This window comes from Eschrichtius robustus, chromosome 15, assembly GCF_028021215.1.
Source record: "Eschrichtius robustus isolate mEscRob2 chromosome 15, mEscRob2.pri, whole genome shotgun sequence".
Classification (NCBI taxonomy): domain Eukaryota; kingdom Metazoa; phylum Chordata; class Mammalia; order Artiodactyla; family Eschrichtiidae; genus Eschrichtius; species Eschrichtius robustus.
In genome coordinates this window covers 23,929,860-23,944,240 of record NC_090838.1, presented here as the reverse complement: position 1 = coordinate 23,944,240, position 14,381 = coordinate 23,929,860, and the positions used below count along the sequence as shown (strand labels likewise).

General features: G+C 38.9%; 1 protein-coding gene across 1 annotated transcript in view; it reads left to right on the top strand.

Annotated features, from left to right (window-relative positions):
• ALK (ALK receptor tyrosine kinase) overlaps positions 1 to 14,381 on the top strand; it is a 730,695-nt gene that overhangs the window by 21,860 nt on the left and 694,454 nt on the right. The window contains exon 2 of the mRNA XM_068564150.1: positions 5,017 to 5,021. Coding sequence (XP_068420251.1) covers positions 5,017 to 5,021 — 5 coding nt within the window. The remainder of the gene's footprint in view (positions 1 to 5,016; positions 5,022 to 14,381) is intronic.

The window sequence follows — 14,381 nt, the reverse complement described above, 5'->3', positions numbered from 1 at the left end:
CCAGAGAAAGACCCACAATCCACATGTCCTGTCCTTTGATTAAATACAAAATATTATATATATGCATTTTTACTTGAATCACTTATCCCCATTTTACTAAAGACGTTTTACTGTTAAAACAGAAGGAGGGAGAATTATCTTGCTCCAGCTGTAAATCCTGATAGAAGTATATAACCTTCAGCCTGTGGAGGGTGACATTCTTTACTCTACCTCATACTCAATTATCATCAGAAGCAGCAGCGTCCCTTTTAGAGTAGAGGCTCTGAAAGGTGTTTTTTGTTTTTGTTTTTGTTTTAAAGAACTATGAACATTAGTTAACCCATTTACTTCTGAAATGACACATCATTGCATTGTGTTAAGAAAAATAGAATCTGAAGTTAGTTCTGGTTCTGGTACTCAACTCCAGAACTTAGAAGTTCATAAAGTAGTGAGACAATAAAATTTTTCTGCTCCTGGAAGTCTCATCTGTAAAATAGAGATTATGGAATAATAGAGATCATTATAGCACTTGTTTTATAGGGTCCTTATGAGGAGTGAATGAGATAAGTAAAAGAAGAGTTTAGTACAGCACCTGCCACATGGTTAAAGGACTGAAAATATTATTTATTATCTTCTATTTTAGTATTATTGTTGTTTTAGTGATAAAAGGGTTCCCCTAACTATTTTTTTGTTCCTTCTTTTTTATATCATCTTTGCTGAAATTTAGCTATATTCAAAATTAGAGTTTATCCTTTATAAAATACAATTAAGCAAAGAACCCAAAAGAAAGCTTTAAATGTTGTAGACTAAAGCAGCCTATTTGCTTAAAGAGCTAAAGTCATCAGAAAATCAGTGCCATCCCATTGTGCATTTCCTAAGAGTTCCATATGGATCCAGCAAATCTTTTCTTTGTTTCTTTTTTAATGTCAAATAATTTTAATTAAGTGATGAAGATTATTTCTAAACTCTTAAGATATTCACTATAAGATCTTTTACTTTCATAGCAGAAAAAGTCCTTATTTCTATAATTAACTATGAAGTTTGAAAACCTATGTAAGTTGAGGCAGTGGAAGGAGGGAAGAGAGTTTTGGACCAGGAGTCATGGGATTAGGTTTTCATTTTAGGATATGCTGACTTGTCCTATTTGAACCTAGGCAAATCACCTAAACTTTCTCAGTTGTAGTTTCTGTCATGTGAAATAAGTGAGTTCTAATCTCTACTATCCCTTTCCTATTAAAATTCTGTGATTCAAACCTATTTCCAGGGCTGGTTTTGAAGCATTACTGGGAAGATCCTATTTCTATAAACAGTTGCAGGGTTAATTAGAATTTCACAGAGCAGTGATAGGAAATGATAACCTTCTCTGATTCTTATATGTTTGGTAACTAGCAGATTATGATAAGAATTGTTTACCTCTAACTAATATACCTTTTCTCCACATCCACACCAGCATTTGTTATTTTTGGTCTTTTTGATGATAGCCATTCTGACAGGTGTGAAGTGATACCTCATTGTGGTTTTGATTTGCATTTCCCTGATGACTAGCGATGTTGAGTATCTTTTCATGTCCCTGTTGGCCATCTGTATGTCTTCTTTGGAAAAATGTCTGTTCAGGTCTTCTGCCCATTTTTTAATTGAGTCATTTGTTTTTTTGATATTGAGTTGTATGAGCTGCTTATATATTTTGGGTATTAACCCCTTATTATTCATATCATTTGCGAATATTTTCTCCCACTCAGTAGGTTGTCTTTTCATTTTGTTGGTGGTTTCCTTTGCTGTACAAAAGCTTTTAAGTTTAATTAGCTCTATTTGTTTATTTTTGCTTTTGTTTTCTTTGCCTTACGAGACAGATCCAAAAAATATTGCTATGATTTATGTCAGAGTGTTCTGCCTATGTTTTCTTCTAGGAGCTTTGTGGTTTCTGGTTTACATTTAGGTCTTTAATTCATCTTGAGTTTATTTTTGTATATGGTTTGAGAAAATGTTCTAATCTCATTGTTTTACATGTGGCTATCCAGTTTTCACAGCTCTACTCATTAAAGAGACTGTCTTTTCTTTATTGTATATCTTTGCCTCCTTTGTCATAGATTAGTTGACCGTAAGTGCATGGGTTTATTTCTGGGCTCTCTATTCTGTTCTATTGATCTATGTGTCTGTTATTGTGCCAGTACCATAGTGTTTTGATTACTGTAGCTTTGTAGCATAATCTGAACTCAGAGAGAGTGATGCCTCCAGCTCTGCTCTTTCTCAAGATCATTTTGGTGATTGGAGTTCTTTTGTGTTTCCATACATATTTTAAAATTATTTGTTCTAGTTCTGTGAAAAATGCCATTGGTATTTTGATAAGGATTTCCTTGAATCTATATTTTGCCTTGGGTAGCATGGTCATTTTATCAATATTAATTCTTCCAATGCATGAAGAATATATGCATGCATATATACTTCTTAATGGCTTATTGACTATTTCCTTAACGTTGTTCTCCATTAAGCAGATAATCATAGAGACCTCTTGTGTGTTTAGAACTTTGTAAAGTCCTATAGGGTAAAAGACAGTAATCATAAAATGTGGTCCCTGACTTTAAAGAACTTATAGTTTAATAAGGAAGACCAAAAATACAGGATTTGGAGTCAAAAGTTGGAGATTCAAGACTTGACACCAGCATCAATTAACTTCATGATCTTCATTTAAGCTCTTTTGAGTCCTAGTGAAGTACAGGGGATGATTCCAATCTCACAGGGTTGTTGACAGGCTCAAATAAGATTATATATGTAGAATAGTGTTCTGTAAAATTGAAAGCCCTATTAAGCATTACACCAGCTATTTAATTAGAAATGATACAAGAGGGTGTAGATGTAAAGGCTAAGTGTCTTAGAGCAAAGAACAGTGAGTAGGGGGTTAGTGAGTAGAGACTTCCTGATGGAGCTGAGGCTTGATGGGTCCTGGAGATGAGTAGGATTTGGATAGTCAGGATGAAAGAAGGAGACCACTCCAAGTGGGGAGCATGGAACATAGAGCATGGAGTGAAGGTTGCTCAATTCAGTTTGATTAACTCAACCAGTCCTCCTGGATTACCTAATATGAACCTCATGCTCTACTGGGACTTCTCTGTTTGGAGAAGAAATGTTGTGTTGGAAAGTACAGTTGGATGGACAAGATGGGATCAGGACATGACAGGAGGGCCTTGGAGAGCAAGTAAGAATGTTTAACCTCCTCATGAAAAGAAATAGGCAGGCATCAATAGGTCTGATGTGAATAGCATCTTAGGAAAATGAAATTGGTAATGGTGTGCAGTCTGGATTAGTATGTAGAGACTGGAGTCTGTAGTCTGGGGTGGAGGGTGGGGGAAGATTTGGAAAGTGGGATGGTGGAGAAAAGGATGACTCCAGAAAAACTTAACAGACTTTGGTGTCAGAGGCAAAAGAGGGAGGAATCCAAGTTTTTCTAGAACTTTTTACCAGTAAGATTAGAATAACAATGGTTCATATGATAGGAAGGAAGAATTGGGGAAGAAAAGAAATTTGGGAGGAAGAGTTGAGTTCCGTTGGCGCATGGGGAGTTGAGATGATAACCAATTCCGGGCAGCAACATTCTGTAGGCAATTGGAAATGCGGGACTAGAACTCATATAAGAAGTCAGGTTTAGGCATGGGGATTTGGGAATCATCAGCACAGAGACTCATAAATTATGCACTTTGCTTAGGCTTAATTTCATGTTTTTTAGAAGATAAGAGAAATGGAAAGCTTGCTGAATTATGGATTATGCAACTGTATTAAAAGTAATTCTCCCTTTCCCCCTCCCCTCTGTCTCCCTGATGATTTTTGTGTTCTGTTCTTCTCTCTGATCCACTCACCCTTCCCCTAATACTTTATAAACTGAGGGACACAATAACCTCTATTTCTGTCAGATCAGAAGATTGTCAGTGAAGAGATTAAGGTGATCGAGAATGTTCACCAGAAAATATGACGATCCTCTTGGCACCTTCTCCAATCCTTCAGAGATCAGAGGGATACAAACTTTCTCTAGAGGAAAGCAACCATTTATATTTATGGGAGGAAATATTAAAGAGCTAAATTCTCAGTTCCCTGGACAGCCCCACTGTTTGTTTTGCAGCTTTTTTTAAGTAAAGCAGTGATTCTCAGCAAGAGACAGAGCTGCTTGGCAGATAATGTAATCAGATGAAGTAGGGTTTTCAGACCTGGTGGGTGGACTTGAAGTTGGGACTCCTCTCCTGGCACTCAGTTTTCATTTGTGGTTTGAACTGAGTTTGCACAAATAGCAGATACAGCAGTCAAAGTTGAATTTTCTTTAGTTTATCTTCTTCTTCCTCCCCTTCAAAGAGAAAAATTTCCCAGCAATTTGCTTAGATGTTCTCAAGCATTACCTGGTACAGAGAGTATCGACTTGACTTTACATAAGGTAATGATGAGGAGGAGGAAGTTGGAGAAATAAGACACATGGTGCTAACGTTTATTGAACATCTATTATATGCCAGGTACCTTATAGTCATTCTCTCATTTAATTTTCACAGCTGCAAAAGATGGATATTTTAATCTCTGTTTCACAAATGAGGCTCTGAGGGGTTATGTAACTTGCCCAGATCATGCAATTAGTAAGTGACTGAACTGGGATTGGGATCCCCTAACTGGGGTTAGGTTTCTAGGCCTGAATGTTTCTTTCTTGTTTCAAGCTTGTGCTTCCTTTCCATCCCTATTATAAGCAAAAGTTATTTTTAAAAAAAGACACTTGATTGTAATTTTACAGAGGCCTGTGGGGTAAGATGAGAATCCAGTAGTTCTCAGATCCATATATTCCTCAGCTAGGTCACTCATTTCCCATCCGTCTCTCCTTCCTGCTTTCTCTTTTGTTTTTCCTTTCCCTATCATAGTGGGATGCCCTCTTCTCTCCTTACAATTCTCTCTCGAGGTGGACAGGTTGAAGGATGAGGCAGAGTGGTAAGGAAATACAGCACCAGATCCTTCATTTTTCAGGGCATCCTGTGTATACTTTTCGTTGACCTTCTGTGGAGCCTGGTCAAGGGCATGTGGTTACTACAGTTTGGCTGCATTACACCTTCTGATTTTCATGTTGACTGTGGACAGATGTTGATAGAAGTACCAACTACATACAAGGTACCATAGTGGGTGCTAGAAAAATTACTTTGAAGTAAATAAATTGAAATTTTCTTAAAATTAAAAGAAATGTGTTTAAATATTGGATATTTAAGAACTATGGGCCAAGGATAAAGGAGTGTGGAAGAGAGAGGAGCGGACTGCAGTCCTTAGAAGCTAACAAGTTCGGGATAAAAGGCAAGGATGGCTTGATGTGTGGCCCTGGCCACCTACCCTGGTCCACTACACAGTCACTCTTTGGTCCATAGCCATCAGGTGTCCAGGGCTCTCTATTAGGCAACCTATTTTCAGTGACATCCCTTGGGTGGCACTCCATGCAGATGCTTTCCTCCCCTTACCTTTTTCTCCTCCTCTGAAATCTAATACATGAATGAATGGATGAGTTGGCCTACCCTTAGGGTAGATGTATCTGGGAAAGACCCATTATCTGGGCAACACAGGGAAATTGGAGTGGGCCAGGCCCCTCAAAGCACTCCCAGGTCAGTCAGTGCATGTTGACTACAGCCTTCCAGCAAAGTGTTGCTAATAGTGAGGATTTTAGGTCAATGAGGAGGCGAGGCCAACCGTGAAGATGAATTGAGATGATGCACATGAGGCAGTCACCACAGCACTTGGCACATGGTAAGTGCATCTCTAGATGTTATTTGTACCATGATTATGCTTATTCTCATTGAAATCAGTTAAAATGCTTTTGTCTGCAGGTAACAAAGACCCAACTAAAAGTAGCTGAACGATCTTGTATAATGAGAAGTCAAGAGTTGGTGTGTCTCTAAGGTTGGTTAATTCAGGAGCACATGATAAACTAAAGGACCCAGGTCCTTTCTGTCTTTCTACTCTGCCTTCCTTAGGGTGGGTGGCTGCAGAAGCTCCAGGCACCTTCACATGAAGCTGAAAAAGGGCAAGAGTTTCTCCTTTGTTCCTTCATAAGAGAAAGGAAAACTTTTACAAAGGCTGCTAGTGGTTTTCCCCTTGTGTCCCATTTGTTAGGGCTACTTCACATGACTATGCCTAAATCAAGAGGAAATAACACAATTCACATAGTCTCAAACTCGACCTTGCATCAGAATCACTGGGAGGGCTTGTTAAAACAGACATTGCTGGGCTGCATCCCCAGAGATTCTGAGTCAGTAGGTCTAGGGTAGGGCCTGAGAATTTGCATTACTAACAAGTACTCTGTTAGTGTAGGGGCCACACTTTAATAACCATTGGCTTAAACTGTTCAGTAGTCATCTCCCAGGTCTAGAGCAGTGCTCTTGAAGTGCATAGATATCCCAAACCTGATCAGAGTTGAGGCTCTGTTAGCAAGAAGGAAGGGGGAAAATGCCTGCTGGGTAGTCACATCATCATTTTTAATTTTTGGAGTTATAGAAAGGGCAGAAGGTTTCATATTAGGCTCTTGATTCCCTCTGGGTCATATCTTGTAGGGGTGCTTTCCTTTCACTTAGGACAATCCCAGAGAACATCTGGATTACCAATTCAACTCAGCTGAAGACAGGAGAAATTTCTGTGTCATGCTGTTACATAGGCTCTTGAACATCAAATATTAAGTTTAGTAGACCACTGGAGATGGCAGTGGCTGCTCCTTCCCCCTCTCTTCTTCCTCATCTTCCTCTTCTTCCTTCTTTTTTTGTCCCTACAAACTTCAGCATCATATGAAACTTCCATATTTCAGAGGACCAAATTCTCCCTTGTCCTGCAATGTGTCCACTCCAAGCTTCCCACTTTGGGGCTGTGCAGCTCCTTTGGCAGCAAAGGCTGAGGACCTTATAGCTGGAATCTGAGCAGTCACAGGCTCAGTCATCAGGGAGCTTGATGCTGTGGTTACTTCTAAATGAACAGTCATTATTGATGCTAATTGAAATTGAAGTTAATGAAAAAGGGTTATTTTACAGGGCTTAAGTCGAGGCCAAAATTCTTATTACAAGTTAATTATTCTCCTTAAAAGGCACTATTACAGCCATGATTGTTTTTTATCAGCTTTTTCTCTAGTGCAGAAAGAGATTTCTTGGAAGCAGATTCCTGATATAATTATTCACCTCATCTAATTCTTAATCACCAATCGTTTCTCTCTAGGTAAAGGTTAGTCAAAGGTGTGTGAATTGGATATTCTGCCTTAATTGCATTTGATCAGTTTCAAAGAAACCCTTTTCTCTTTCATCTTTGGTTAGAAATGTGGTCTTTCCCTGTGCTTTTAAACCTAAAACCTGGAAGAAGGAATCAAAATGGGCTCACTGAGTAAAATGGACCGGTTCTGCTACTGGTGGCAGCAGGAGATGGACAACTCTGGGTGTGCCTGGAGTCGGGGGAAGGTGTGGGAGAGAGATTCTCTGTGGATCTATTGTTGGGAATCAACAACATAGAAACTAGGTCTTCTGTATTCTTTCCCTTCACTTTTCTTCCCTCTTTTTTCACATCTTTTTACATGGGGTTTAAGCATTCAACATAAGAGTTTGGGGGCAACACGTTTCGATTCATGTTGACACCCAATTCACCCTCACAGCTCTGTGCTTTTGTCAAGCTATTTCTTCTTTTGGGTGCCCTTTCCATTCCTCTCCAACTGTGGCAATGCTCTTCATATCTCAAGTCTCTGCTTAAATGTCAACTCTTCCAAGACACATAGCCCCCACCCTGCCTCCTTCAAGAGAGATTTACTACCTCAGAGCTGTGACTGCATGCCTTGCCTGGCTGTTTCTATGGCAGTGTCTGTGTCTTCTTGCATCCCCTCTGCCACTCCCATAATACCATTGCAGGGAACAGTTTGTGGACCCCCGTGGGACATTTAGTTTATGCCCCTTACAATGGAGAGACATATGCCAGAATCTTCTGGCACCAAACACAATGCCTGTGAAATGCATAGAAGGCCAGGGAAAGCCATAGACCCATAACCTGTAGCCAGCCCCCGCTTTTCACTCCTGCCATTGGCAATACTGGAAAGCCACTGGCTCACTCCTGTGGTCCTCCTTTCAAATGCCCATTGGCCATAAAGAAAGTCCTAGGAGAGCCAGTAGCCAATAACCTGCTGATAAACCAGTAATTAACCGGATTGAGGCTCACAATTAACATGGTGCGGGACCTCCTGAATTAAGCCTCTGGAAGTACTATTAAAATGCAAATATTATCTAGAAGGAGTAAAATAAGAAACCATGACCAATCATGCAATACTCATTTACAAAGACCATGATTTCTTTTCCACATTATTTAACTAGTCATCCAGTAGGTTTCTGAAGGAATGGCACAGGAGCTGGACCACGGTTTAGCCAGGCTGACAGCCACAGCATAGGGATTCTTGAAGCTGCAGCTTCCATTCTCAGTTTTTGTCTCTCTGCCAAGACTTCCAGTCATATAACTTACAACTCACAGCCCATTCTCTTTTAGAGCAAAGCTTTGTCTTTTAACCCTTGTTCACATTGTGTGTTTCAGAATGAAAAAAAAGATCTCCTAATGGAACCCTGATTCACTCCAGTGTTGTCTGCCTTCCTAGGTTGTCACGCATTCACAGTGCAAAATGGCGAGGAGGAGGCTATCTTGAATAATAAATTTCAGGGCTAATTAAGGTTTTAAATCATCCTAGAGAATTAGGCTCAACCAGCAGTCCTCGTGTGTGCCACTGTAACTTGCCAACCCCAAATCCTGCCTTATCTCCAGGCATAAAAGCCACATTAAGTTTTAAGACCTGATTCAAAAACGTATTATGGATAATGATGACACCTTGATATTAAGTCTTCAGAAAGGAGCCTGGGCATATGACTTGATATATTGAGGTTTTACCACTGATAGAAATGTTAGAGTTTTATGGCTTCCGTTGATTGTTAAGCAAATACTATATCTTTCTATAGAAAATACTGACCCAAAAAGTGCATTTTAAGAGGAGTATGTGTAAGCAGAGTGTGTATTTGTGTGTATGTGTGTGTGTTTAACACATTGCCATACTTAGATATTTCCCTGTCTTTCTCTAAATGGAAAAGCAAAATACTTGAGAATTTAAAGGGAGTTGAAAATCAAAGAATATCCTGCATTAAAAAAAATTCTTAGTGCAGTCTGGCTGCGCCGCAGCTGCCAGGCCCTCGGATGACGCAGGGAGGCCCACAGCGACGTGGACTAGGCCGTGTGGATGACAGGCTCTTGGTGCTCCAGCCAGGCGTCAGGGCTGTGCCTCTGAGGTGGGAGAGCCAAGTTCAGGACAATTGGTCCACCAGAGACCTCCCAGCTCCATGTAATATCAAATGGCGAAAATCTCCCAGAGATCTCCATCTCAACGCCAAGACCCAGCTCCACTCAACGACCAGCAAGCTACAGTGCTGGGCACCCTATGCCAAACAACTAGCAAGACAGGAACACAACCCCACCCATTAGCACAGAGGCTGCCTAAAATCATAATAAGGTCACAGACACGCCAAAACGCACCACCAGACATGGACCTGCCCACTAGAAGGACAAGATCCAGCCCCATCCACCAGAACACAGGCACTAGTCCCCTCCACCAGGAAGCCAACACAACCCAGTGCACCAACCTTAGCCACTGGGGGCAGACACCAAAAACAACGGGAACTATGACCCTGCAACCTGTGAAAAGGAGACCCCAAACACAGTAAGTTAAGCAAAATGGCAAGACAAAGAAACACACAGCAGATGAAGGACCAAGGTAAGGACCAGACCTAACAAATGAAGAGGAAATAGGCAGTCTACCTGAAAAAGAATTCAGAATAATGATAGTAAAGATGATCCAAAATCTTGGAAATAGAATGGAGAAAATACAAGAAACATTTAACAAGGACCTAGAAGAACTAAAGAGCAAACAAACAATCATGAACAACGCAGTAAATGAAATTACAAATTGTCTACAAGGAATAAATAGCAGAATAAATGAGGCAGAAGAATGGATAAATGACCTGGAAGATAAAATAGTGGAAATAACTACTGCAGAGCAGAATAAAGAAAAAAGAATGAAAAGAATTGAGGACAGTCTCAGAGACCTCTGGGACAATATTAAATGCACCAATATTTGAATTATAGGGGTCCCAGAAGAAGAGAAAAAGAAAGGGACTGAGAAAATATTTGAAGAGATTATAGTTGAAAACTTCCCTAATATGGGTAAGGAAGTAGTTAATCAAGTCCAGGAAGCACAGAGAGTCCCATACAGGATAAATCCAAGGAGGAACACCCCAAGAAACATATTAATCAAACTATCAAAAATTAAATACAAAGAAAATATATTAAAAGCAACAAGGGAAAAACAAAAAATAATATGCTAGGGAATCCCCATAAGGTTAACAGCTGATCTTTCAGCAGAAACTCTGTAAGCCAGAAGGGAGTGGCAGGACATATTTGAAGTGATGAAAGGGAAAAACCTACAACCAAGATTATCCAGCAAGGATCTCATTCAGATTTGACAGAGAAATTAAAACCTTATGGGGAAAAAGAGAAAAAAGCTAAGAGAATTCAGCACCACCAAACCAGCTTTACAACAAATGCTAAAGGAGCTTCTCTAGGCAGGAAACACAAGAGAAGGAAAAGACCTACAAAAACAAACCCAAAACAATTAAGAAAATGGTAATAGGAACATACATATTGATAATTACTTTAAATGTAAATGGATTAAATGCTCCAACCAAAAGACATAGACTGGCTGAATGCTTACAAAAACAAGACCCGTATATATGCTGTCTACAAGAGACCCACTTCAGACCTAGGGACACATACAGACTGAAAGTGAGGGGATGGAAAAAGATATTCCATGCAAATGGAAATCAAAAGAAAGCTGGAGTAGCAATTCTCATATCAGACAAAATAGAATTTAAAACAAAGACTATTACAAGAGACAAAGAAGGACACTACATAATGATCAAGGGATCAATCTAAGAGGAAGATATATCAATTGTAAATATTTATGCACCCAACATAGGAGCACCTCAATACATAAGGCAAATACTAACAGCCATAAAAGGGGAAATCGACAGTAACACAATCATAGTAGGGGACTTTAATGCCCCACTTTCACCAATGGATAGATCATCCAAAATGAAAATAAATAAGGAAACACAAGCTTTAAATGATACATTAAACAAGATGGACTTAATTGATATTTATAGGATATTCCATCCAAAAACAACAGAATACACATTCTTCTCAAGTGCTCATGGAACATTCTCCAGGATAGATCATATCTTGGGTCACAAGTCAAGCCGTGGTAAATTTAAGAATATTGAAATCGTATCAAGTATCTTTTTTGACCACAATGCTATGAGACTAGGTATCAATTACAGGAAAAAATCTGTAAGAAATACAAACACATGGAGGCTAAACAACACACTACTTAATAACCAAGAGATCGCTGAAGCAATCAAAGAGGAAATTGAAAAATACCTAGACACAAATGACAATGAAAACTCAACGACCCAAAACCTATGGGATGCAGCAAAAGCAGTTCTAAGAGGGAAGTTATAGCTATACAAGCCTACCTTAAGAAACAAGAAAAATCTCAAATAAACAACCTAACCTTACACCTAAAGCAATTAGAGAAAGAAGAACAAAAAACCCCAAAGTTAGCAGAAGGAAAGAAGTCATGAAGATCAGATCAGAAATAAATGAAAAAGAAATGAAGGAAATGATAGCAAAGCTCAATAAAACTAAGAGCTGGTTCTCTGAGAAGATAAACAAAATTGATAAACCATTAGCCAGACTCATCAAGAAAAAAAGGGAGAAGACTCAAATCAATAGAGTTAGAATTGAAAAAGGGGAAGTAACAACTGACACTGCAGAAATACAAAGGATCATGAGAGATTACTACAAGCAACTCTATGCCAATAAAATGGACAACCTGGAAGAAGAAATGGACAAATTCTTAGAAAAGCACAACCTTCCGAGACTGAACCAGGAAGAAATAGAAAATATGAACAGACCAATCACAAGCACTGAAATTGAAACTGTGATTAAAAATCTTCCAACAGACAAAAGCCCAGGACCAGATGTCTTCACAGGTGAATTCTATCAAACATTTAGAGAAGAGCTAACACCTATCCTTCTCAAACTCTTCCAAGATATAGCAGAAGGAGGAACACTCCCAAACTCATTCTATGAGGCCACCATCACCCTGATACCAAAACCAGACAAAGATGTCACAAAAAAAGAAAACTAGAGACCAGTATCACTGATGAACATAGATGCAAAAATCCTCAACAAAATACTAGCAAACAGAATCCAACAGCACATTAAAAGGATCATATACCCTGATCAAGTGGGGTTTATCCCAGGAATGCAAGGATACTTCAATATACGCAAATGAATCAATATGATAAACCATATTAACAAACTGAAGCAGAAAAACCATATGATCATCTCAATAGATGCAGAGAAAGCTTTCAACAAAATGCAACACCCATTTATAATAAAAACCTTCCAGAAAACAGGCATAGAGGGAACTTATGTCAACATAATAAAGGCCATATATGACAAACCCACAGCCAACATCATCCTCAATGGTGAAAAACTGAAACCATTTCCACTGAGATCAGGAACAAGACAAGGTTGCCCACTCTCACCACTATTATTCGACATAATTGTGGAAGTTTTAGCCACAGCAATCAGAGAAGAAAAAGAAATAAAGGAATCCAAATCGAAAAAGCAGAAGTAAAGCTGTCATTGTTTGCAGATAACATGAGACTATACATAGAGAATCCTAAAGATGCTACCAGAAAACTACTAGAGCTAATCAATGAATTTGGTAAAGTAGCAGGATACAAAATTAATGCACAGAAATCTCTTGCATTCCTATACACTAATGATGAAAAATTTGAAAGTGAAATTAAGAAAACACTCCCATTTACCATTGCAACAAAAAGAATAAAATACCTAAGAATAAACCTACCTAAGGAGACAAAAGACCTGTATGCAGAAAATTATAAGGCACTGATGAAACAAATTAAAGATGGCACAAATAGATGGAGAGATATACCATGTTCTTGGATTGGAAGAATCAACATTGTGAAAATGACTCTACTACCCAAAACAATCTACAGATTCAATGCAATCCCTATCAAACTACCACTGGCATTTTTCACAGAACTAGAACAAAAAATTTCACAATTTGTATGGAAACACAAAAGACCCCGAATAGCCAAAGCAATCCTGAGAAAGAAAAACGGAGCTGGAGGAATCAGGCTCCTGGACTTCAGACTATACTACAAAGCTACTGTAATCAAGACAGTATTGTACTGGCATGAAAACAGAAATAGAGATCAATGGAACAGGATAGAAAGCCCAGAGATAAACTCACGCACATATGGTCACCTTATCTTTGATAGAGGAGGCAAGCATATACAGTGGAGAAAAGACAGCCTCTTCAATAAGTGGTGCTGGGCAAACTGGACAGCTACATGTAAAAGAATGAAATTAGAACACTCCCTAACACCATACACAAAAATAAACTCGAAATGGATTAAAGACTTAAATGTAAGGCCACACACTATCAAACTCTTAGAGAAAAACATAGGCAGACCACTCTATGACATAAATCACAAGATCCTTTTTGACCCACCTCCTAGAGAAATGGCAATAAAATCAAAAATAAACAAATGGGACCTAATGACACTTAAAGGCTTTTGCACAGCAAAGGAAATCATAAACAAGACGAAAAGACAACCCTCAGAATATGGGAAAATATTTGCAAACAAAGCAACTGACAAAGGATTAATCTCCAAAATTTACAAGCGGCTCATGCAGCTCAATATCAAAAAACCAAACAACCCAATCCAAAAATGGGCAGAAGACCTAAATAGACATTTCTCCAAAGAAGATATACAGATTGCCAACAAACACATGAAAGAATACTCAACATCATTAATCATTAGAGAAATGCAAATCAAAACTACAATGAGATATCATCTCACACCGCTCAGAATGGCCGTCATCAAAAAATGTACAAACAAAAAATGCTGGAGAGGGTGTGGAGAAAAGGGAACCCTCATACACTGTTGGTGGTAATGTAAATTGATACAGCCACTATGAAGAACAGTATGGAGGTTCCTTAAAAAACTAAAAATAGAACTACCATATGACCCAGCAATCCCACTACTGGGCATATACCCTGAGAAAACCATAATTCAAAAAGAGTCATGTCCCACAATGTTCGTTGCAGCTCTATTTACAATAACCAGGGCATGGAAGCAACCTAAGTGTCCATCGACAGATGAATGGATAAAGAAGATGTGGCACATATCTACAATGGAATATTACTCAGCCATAAAAAGGAACGAAATTGAGTTATTTGTAGTGAG